Source organism: Ischnura elegans, chromosome 1 (genome assembly GCF_921293095.1).
Source record: "Ischnura elegans chromosome 1, ioIscEleg1.1, whole genome shotgun sequence".
Lineage (NCBI taxonomy): Eukaryota > Metazoa > Arthropoda > Insecta > Odonata > Coenagrionidae > Ischnura > Ischnura elegans.
This window is the reverse complement of record NC_060246.1, coordinates 109,035,195-109,044,624: the sequence shown is the minus strand read 5'-3', so window position 1 is coordinate 109,044,624 and position 9,430 is coordinate 109,035,195. Positions and strand designations below refer to the sequence as shown.

At 51.1% G+C, this 9,430-nt stretch overlaps 1 protein-coding gene across 1 annotated transcript; it reads left to right on the top strand.

The window, feature by feature from the left end:
• Positions 1-6,017: 6,017 nt before the first annotated feature.
• LOC124161232 lies at positions 6,018-7,241 on the top strand. The gene has a single exon (XM_046537540.1). It carries the CDS (start codon positions 6,018-6,020, stop codon positions 7,239-7,241), a length of 1,224 nt encoding a protein of 407 aa, XP_046393496.1.
• The last annotated feature ends 2,189 nt before the right edge of the window (positions 7,242-9,430 follow it).

Sequence of the window (9,430 nt, the reverse complement as noted above, 5' to 3'; positions counted from 1 at the left end):
AGGCGTGTGCGACTACGAAAACGTCCTTCCGCACCGCGAGTGGCCAAGTCCCCCGTCCCGGCGCCCATTTGGCAAGGTCACTATCCCTCACGATGCGCGAGTCAGCACACACATCTACCTCTTCACGGCGCCGTGAACATCTGCGTCGACTCGCAAGATCGCCGCATAGGACACGAGCGTGATGCGGAGCGTGTACCGGAGGCATGGCCTGTGGATGGCGCCGATCTTATACCACGGCGCCAACTCACTCTCATCTAGGCGCCGTAGGTACCCACTGGGAGATAGTGTTGAAGACTCCGTGCGGCACCCTTTCGACGCCGTGACCCACGGGTGAGCCGACGTACTTGTATGATTCACCGCATGCGAGTGCGCATGTCCTATCCCTGCACTCGGAAGATCGTCGGCCGCACTCCTCGTTCCTATCTCCACGTGTCGGACAGGAAATGCATGTGGAGCGACCCGCACTTCCTGGCGTTGAAGCGCAGGCCGCACCACGACGCCGCTACTCCCGCGACGAGCAGCAGGCCTCTCAGCATCTCCGCATCCTTGGCGACGCGGACCAAGTCATCTGCGTAGGCCGGCACGCAGAGTGACGTTGATTCCATCGCGAACGCGGAGATGGCCCGCCGAGCGAGGACAGCACGAATCACGGGCTCCAGAGCGAGCTTAAAAAGGAGCGGCGACAGCGGATCACCCTGCCGCACTCCGCACTTGACAGGAATCTCGCCCGTGGAGCCGCTCGCCGTGATGATGTTGGTGGTGCTGCCTCCGTAGATTTCGGCGATGGCCCCCACCATCCTTTCCGGCATACTCAACTCGCGCAGCATCCGCGCGATGTGCGCATGCGGCGCCGACCCAAAGGCATCTGTCAGATCCAGCCACGCCACTGCATTCTCTTTCCGCGCACTCCTGACGTAGTTGAGCGTTGCTAGGAGCACAAAGTTGTGCACCGTGCACCCCTCGATGGCAGGTAAATCCTTTTTACGCCGGAAATGACATGAGCCAGCCGCGGACCGCCCAAGGCGCGATGCGGTCCGCGAGCACGCCCGTGTATAGTTTAAGGATGGTGGGACTGAGAGCGATCGGCCTCCAATTGCCGATCTCAGCTTAGTCACCGCCCTTGTGGAGGAGATTGGTGTTGCTCTCCTTCCACTCCTTCGGCACCCGGCCTGCCCGGAAGCAGAAGTCATAGATTGCCATCAGGCCGAGTAAGGTGCGCCGTCTGGGCCGGGTGCGGTTTCGTGGGTGTGACGAAGGCGCCAGCTTACTTTTCCCGCGGTGTCTCATCAGCTGACCCGCATCCTCTTCTTCTCGACCGCTGCACTCAAACGGCGGCACGACTGAGGTCACGGCGAGCGTCTCGTCGTACCGCGCCCGCGCCCGCTCCCGTGAGAAGAAGGCTTTCTTCTGAGGCAGCGGAATGCGCTTGAAAGCCTGGCCTTTCTTCTCGCGGTAGAGCACCTGCAGCTCCGCAGCGGTGAGTGGCGGGTTCTTCCTCCGATGCCGATGACACGCTGCACCCCAGGAATGTGGAGAGGTTATGCCAATCTCCGCCCGCGCCGCATCGCGCATTGAGCCCACGACGCGAAAGATGCCGTCCGAGCCTACTCCCGCAACGCCATTCTCGATTAGTCAAGCCTGTTGCTGGAGAGTGGCAGACGGTCGACTTGCGCCGCGACGGCGTTCATGAGATCGTCCGGGAGTTGCGCAGCAGACTCTCCCGCGTTTGGGCGGACGCGGAACGCACCCGTGCGCGCCGGCCCAGCCGCCGGTGGCGCGGCCGGGTTTATAGACCGCACCACGAGGGGAAAGGGGCGTGAAACGGATGCATCCAGGGCACGGCAGTCTGGAGCGGGAGGTTTAGGTGTGGTACTTGGGTGTGGAGGGGAAGGAGCATTGGGGCCACCTGCGTCCACTCTGGCGCCTCCGTCCCTGGATGGACCGCGCCAGTCATATGTGGCCCCAGCGGATATACGCCCCTTGCGTGGGGATACCAGGCCACTCGGGGAATCGTGGGGGGCGCAGGGGGAGTCTGCGGGGGGAATGAGGGAGGTGAGGGTGGCACTTCCACGGAGGCACACTCATACTGCTACTGGCTACCGCACTTGGGGTGGTGGCTTGGCATTTTTCCTCCCCTTTTTGAGCGTCTTTTCGCTGGCACTTCGCTTTCACTCACCGTGCCTCGATGTAGGTACGGAGGGTCGTACCGCTCCCTCTCGCCACTGCGTCTCACTGTTTCCACATTTGACGCATTTCTCCGCAGCAACAGGCGCAATGAGCGTCGGCACCATCACGTTCACCGACCACACGAGGATTTCCACGCGGCGGGGATTGAGGGCGCGCAGGGAAGTGTCGACATGGCTGGGGTGGAGGTTGTGGGGGAGGGGTGGGTGGCGATGTTGTTAGTGGGCGGGCGTCCTACCTCGCTGCGTTGCGACGTCTCTCCGCATCGCGCCTCCGCCGATTCCGGTGCTGGTTGCGTTTGCGTCGTCTCCGCTCTTCCAAAGACACTCGGTAGTGCTCCCACGATGTTCCACGCCTCCGCTCTTAGGGCAGCGGTTCGTCCGAAATGACGCTGCAGTCGTCTCGGTGACGTGGGGTCGTGGAGGGGGAGTACGGCACAAGGGGCGGTGCACCCGGAAACTCGTGACCCATCACGTGATCCGGTGATCGCGTTTGCACAGCGTCCACACGTGGACCAGACACACTCTCATTGGTATTCACACTGGCCCAGCAGTGTAGTGACCTGCTGTTTGAGTGCGTTTTGCGAGTGCAATAACGTGTGAGCGAAAACTTTAACACTGAACTTTCTAAGTCAGTTGGAGGGAGTTGCTTTAAAACTGAGAAAGTGACTAAAAACGTGCAATAGCTAGTGACCAATAAGATCTGGGTGGCTCCCCCTCCTCGAGGGCTGGGGCCGGGCAACGTGCCGCGGGCAATTAGCCAGGGACACGTCCCTGCAATAAGCTCCCGCGGCCGGCAAAGAGAGCTAGCGCGCGTCGGACAGTGGGACAGAGACCTGAACTGGTGTGACTGTGTGTGTGTCCGTGAATGACTCTGGACTGCCACGGCAGAAAGAGTGCGTGAGGGTGTGTGTGTTTTATTCCTGGTGTCTAGGTTAGCAGACTCCCATCGTTTGAGATACATCAAACCGACGTCATTCGTCGTCCCAGGTCCCCCTGGGACCCATCATCCAAGGTCCCAATCCCAAGAAGATCATCGACCACCCCCCCAAGTGCTGTCACCATATCGCCCGAGATCCCTCCCAGGCCCAAGGATCATCGACCCCCCTCCCCCAAACTCCCGAACTGAAATGCACGCTCGACACTATCCCCACCCCATTCGTCGCCCCGTTCTCCCTATCTGGCCAGTTTCTCCCCCCAAATTAACAGAAAACTCCCGGGAGTAGCCTGGGCACCCTAGAAGTGGAAATCCCCATGCACTGACTGTTTATCACTGCTAAATTCTAGCAATTCCAAGAGCTAGTGGACGAGGCGCCAGACTTATCAAATGTGCACAAACTTTTATATCTTAAAACCCACCTACGTGGGCCTGCCGCTGAAGTAATACAAAATTTGCCTATCTCTGGGGCGAATTACCAAGGGGCGTGGAATGACTTAGAGAAGCGGTATGGTAGCGCGAGGGTTCTTTCAAATTTTCATATGAAGAGTTTGTTTGAACTCCCAAACATGCAAAAGGCGACTTCTTTTGAACTGAAGCGAGTCCTAGATCAATTTCGCCAAACTATTAGGGTATTTGAAAGCCTTCAAAAGCCAGTTCAAGCATGGGACGAATGGTTCGTATTCCTTTTAGTCAGTAAACTCGATTCTTCTACACGGTTCCAGTGGGAATTATCTCACTCAGAAATGAGTGCGGTGCCGTCCTTTGTGAGTTTGTCTGATTTCCTTGAAAACCGAATTCGTGCCTTGGACGCTTCAAGAGAAGTAGCTTCTTCCAATTCGGCTTCAAATTCAGAGTCAAAAAGGGATCGAAATAAATCAGTGAAATCACCGAGTCAGTCGAGTAAAATGTTGAATGCAGTGTCGTCAAAGTCTTCGAGAAGAAATAATGCTGCTTGTCCGCTCTGTTCAAGGGGTCATTTTTTGAGCTATTGCTTAGGTTTTAAGGCTCTTAAACCTGAGGAACGAAGAGAAGAAGTCATCAAGCTTTCTCTTTGCCTAAATTGCCTTTCTCGTAATCACGAAGCGAGTCGGTGTCGATCATTAGGTCGGTGTCTAGCGTGTGGCAGCAAGCACCATACGCTACTGCATGAAGCATTTCCGAGACTCGCGGATAATCCTCAATCGGCTGATGCCATACCATTAAAGTCGCCTACGATTTCCCCTTCGACTCCCCCCGGCACAGTGTTATGTCGCGCAAGCTCTTCAAGTCGAGTGGTTCTCTTAGCGACTTTTTATGCCCAGGTTGAATCACTTACGGGAAAATGTATCACAGTGAGAGGACTCATAGACACTGGGTCTGATACGTCTTTTGTTACGGAATGGTTGGCGCAAACTCTGGGACTTCGGGGATCTAAGGTCAGCGTTCCGATCATGGGCATACAAGGTCATGAAGTGGGTACTGCTTTGAGCATGGTAAACGTGACAGTTACATCCTCCTTCGACAGAAACTTTAAACTAGATCTTCAAGCCTTGGTGCTTAAAAGGTTAACCGCTCTTACGCCCTCCCACTATGCAAAATTGCACCCATGGTCTCATCTGGAGGGGTTGACCTTTGCGGATCCAACTCATGCCGTTCCTTCATCAGTTGACCTCATCTTGGGCGCCGATGTCTGCGGGGAAATACTTTTAAGTGCAGTTCGCGAAGGGCCTGTAGGAAGTCCTACTGCTCTTTTAACTCCTTTTGGATGGGTGTTAATAGGACCTGTTTCGCGTGCGAAGGATATGCAATTTCAAAATGACTGTGCTACCGCTATGCACGTGCAAGCATATGAAAGGGTGATGGATGAGATTCAGAAATTTTGGTCCCTTGAGGAAGTTTCCACGGTAACACTGCCGTCAGAAGAGGATTCTTATTGCGAAAATCATTTTAAAACGACTCACCGCAGGGACTCTGATGGGAGATATGTAGTACGTTTGCCATTCAGGCCAAACACTTCGCTGAAATTGTATCCTTCTCAGGAGTCAGCTATGAAATTATTTTTGAAAAACGAGAATCGACTCAGAAGTCAACCTGTTTTGAGGGAGAAGTATGCCGCATTTATGACGGAATACTTAAATCTAGGTCACATGGAACTTACTAGTGCGAGCGATCAATTATATTACTTGCCACACCATGCTGTTTCGAAAGAAAATGACGAAACGCGTAAAGTTCGAATTGTATTTAATGCATCTTTTAAGAGTGCCTCTGGTAATTCTTTAAATGATTTATTGTTGAGTGGACCTCGTCAGCAACCGGATTTGTGGTTGATTCTAACGCGTTGGCGTTTTTTTCGAGTGGCTTTTACTTCGGACATAGTGAAAATTTTCCGCCAAATTCGATTGCATGAGGACGACTCAGACTTTCAACGTGTTATTTGGCGTAAGGATCCTTCCGAAATAATCTCAGATTATAAGCTGACTACGGTTACTTACGGTACGGCTCCAGCCCCCTTCCTAGCTATCAGAGTACTCCGGCAATTGGTACTTGACGAGGGTCATTCATTTCCTTTGGGAGCTAAAGCAGTGGCACGGCATTCTTACGTGGATGACATTCTTTGTGGTGCAGTTAATGTAATTGATGCTATGGACGTTAAGAGACAGTTAATTGAATTACTAGCGAGGGGAGGATTTCCATTAAGCAAGTGGGCATCTAACGAACCCAGTCTTTGTTCGGATGATGAAAATCCGACGAAAGTATTTTCTGACTCAGAAGTGGTTGCTACCTTGGGAGTAAGATGGTCACCAGTTTTAGATACATTTAGTGCGAGGGTTGCTCATCCGACCGGCCGAGAGGCAGTAGTGACTAAGAGAACTGTGCTTTCGGAGATAGCCCGATTATTTGATCCATTAGGTTGGATGGCGCCTGTACTAATTGTGGCCAAAATTATATTGCAAGACTTGTGGCTGTCCAAGGTAGGATGGGATGAAGTTCTATCTTTGGAACTTACTGAACGTTGGCAGAGTTTTAGGTCTTCACTATCCAAGTTAGAGCAAATCAGTATCCCTAGATGGGTAGGTACTAAAGAGGCGAATGTGTCTTTCATTTCTCTCCATGGTTTCTGCGATGCCTCTGAGAGGGCATACGCAGCAGCAGTGTATTTGCGTGTTGCTGGGGAGGGGGAGGATGGCTATGTTAGCCTGTTGGCCGCTAAAACGAAAATCGCCCCGTTAAAGCTTGTTAGTGTGCCTCGCCTTGAATTGTGTGCAGCTGTACTTTTAACTCGCTTCCTGGTGAAAATAGTGGAGGGCCTTCAGTTTGTGTCTGTGCCAGTATTCTGCTGGACAGATTCAGCAGTTTCTTTGGCCTGGATCCGTGGCCACCCCTCAAGGTGGAAGACCTTCGTGGCTCATCGCGTCGCGGAGATCCAGACGTCGCTTCCGGGGGCCCAGTGGAGCTACGTCAACACCAAGCTCAACCCAACTGATGCTGCAACCCGTGGGATCAGCCCTGACGAACTGATGGACTCCTCTCTCTGGTGGAGTGGACCACCATGGCTTGCCGGCCGGGAAGAGGGGTGGAGCTGTGGGAAACCCGAATCATCAGGTGCTGAGGATTCGGAGATGCGGATGGCCGTAAACCACTCTGCAACTTCCCTTCATCACTCAGGTGATGTATTACAAAGATTTTCATCATACCTGCGCCTGCTAAACGTCATGCCTCTGTGCCTAAGATGGTTACACAATTTCAGGGATAAAAGCCACAAACGCTCGGGGTTTGTCTCCCCCGAGGAGCGTGCCCAAGCTCTGACTGCGGTAATCAGGAGCACGCAGTCCACAGCATTCCGAGACGAACTTGCAGCCTTGACGTCTGGGAAATCCCTGAAAAGGTCCTCACCCCTGCTACCTCTTCGACCGTTTTGCGATGCGGATGGACTACTTCGCGTGGGTGGTCGGCTAAGAAATGCAGTGCTGGACTATGACGAGAAACATCCCATCATCATTCCAAAGGATCACCATTTCACCGTGCTGCTGGTGCGCCACGCACACGCAGTCACTCTTCATGGCGGACTGCAAGCTACAGCAGCGTACCTAGCGCAACGGTACTGGATCATCCGCAGCCGCGTGGTGGTGAAGCGATAAATCCGGACCTGTGTGACCTGCGCCCGGTTTCGTGGAGAGACTCTGGTGCAACGCATGGGTGATCTTCCAGAAGAAAGGGTTAAACCCCAAAGACCATTCTTATCTACTGGACTGAACTATGCTGGTCCATTCCTCCTGAGGGCTACTAAGGGCCGGGGGCACAAAGCATATAAAGGATATATTTGCCTTTTTATCTGTATGGTAACGAAGGCCGTTCACCTTGAATGTGTATCTGATCTTACCACTAACACTTTTCTCCTTGCTTTTCGCAGATTTGTTTCGCGAAGAGGTGCTTGTTATTTTCTCTACAGCGACAACGCCTCAACCTTCCGAGGAGCTGCGCAAGAATTGAAGACAATGTTCCAGCAATCCTCATCCTTCTATAAAGAAGTCGGCTGTCAGCTGAGCAACACGGGGACGCAGTGAACCTTTATCCCACCGTACGCGCCGCACTTCGGAGGCTTATGGGAGGCAGCGATAAAATCTACTAAATTTCATTTACGTCGCGTAATTGGCGACCAAATCCTTACATTTGAGGAGATGACAACGCTACTCTGCCAAATTGAATCATGCCTTAATTCTCGGCCACTCTCGCCTTTGAGCAATTCGGTAGATGATTTAACGCCGTTAACTCCCGGGCATTTTCTGATTGGGGAACCTCTGGTTGCCTTGCCGGAACAACCAACATTCACCAACGGAAGAGACTTGACTAAGAAATATAAACTCTTAATTCAAATGAGGGATAACTTTTGGACTAGATGGTCAAGGGAATATCTCCATCAACTGCAAAATCTTCCCAAATGGCGACAAACTTCGCCTAACTTGACTGTTGGGGCATTAGTTGTCGTAAAGGATTCTTTGTTACCCCCAACTAAGTGGCAAATGGCGAGAGTAGCGGAAGTATGTCCTGGAAATGATGGTTTAGTTAGAGTCGCAAAACTAAAAACTTCAAAGGGTTTTATTCTGCGCCCTGTCAATAAGATATGTATATTGCCTAACTAAATATTTATTGTTAAATTACTTGTTTCGGTGGTAAGCCATATTCATTTTTGTATGTTTTCTTTCATTCTGTAAGTTGGCTACCCCGATCTTCTTGTCACGGCGGGCGGCTATAAATGTAATTATAATAAAGGTAATTGTTTCGACATTGCCGAGGCGGGCGGTATGTTTAGGCTTTTTGAATTCCCTCCAGGTGGCGATGGAGGGGGAGGGAGAGGTCGAGTGCGCATGCGCTGGGCCGACACCGGAGTATCGTCTCGCTCGGCATTCATTCACTCTTACGCCGAACCCTGCCTTGTGAAGTTGGCCTGCACTCTGTACCCACGATTAAAGAAGTTCAGCTGAATAACAGATTTCACTTTATTTCAACAACCCCGAAAAAGGCTAAGGATGACTTGAGTGATTGTGAGGAAATTTCCGTAAGTGAAGATTCCATGGAAAACTTTGAGAAAATTAAAGATCTTATAGGGCAAACACACACTGGTCTTAAGAGTCAACATAAGAAGGGGAAATTTACAAAAAACAACATGGAGGATCATACTAAACGCCTTCGCGAAATCGAAAATCTAGCTCTGAAGCTAACCATCGCAAACGCCAAGTTAGAGGGTAGGAGTGAAGAACGCAAGGAAATAGTGAAACTTAATCAGGAAAATAAAAGTATCAGCGAAACGAAAATAAAATCATTCTCAGAAATCGCACAAATTCCGGCTCCGATTCAACCTCAAAAACCTAAAGTTACAGGAATCACAACATCGTTGAAACCCGCACCGCAACTAATAATAATCAAACATGAAAATAAGGAGAAATCTAGTAAAGAAATCCAGGAGCTACTTAAAAAGACTGACACCAGCAGAAATTGGAGTAAGTGTCAAGAGGAGCCGGAACGTGGAAAAAGGGATCTTAGTGGAACTAGAGAAAGAAAGCCACATCCCTAAAATTATTAATTGTACGAAATTAAAACAAAAAGGATTTATCGTTGAAAAAATAGAAAAAAGGAAACCTCAAATTATGATTTATGATGTATCAAAGCATCTCGACGTCGACACTGTCACAGACAAAATTTACCGCCAAAACATTACAACTTAGCGAAAGTGAATTCAAGAGTAACTTTAAAAAGGTGCACCAATTAAAAACAAGCGAAACGGACAAGGAGCATTGGATTAATGAATGCAGCATCGAGATTCGTCACA

Bases quoted from the DNA above. Each gene is read 5' to 3' on its own strand.
- LOC124161232 (XM_046537540.1), top strand. From the start codon at position 6,018: ATGGCGCCTGTACTAATTGTGGCCAAAATTATATTGCAAGACTTGTGG.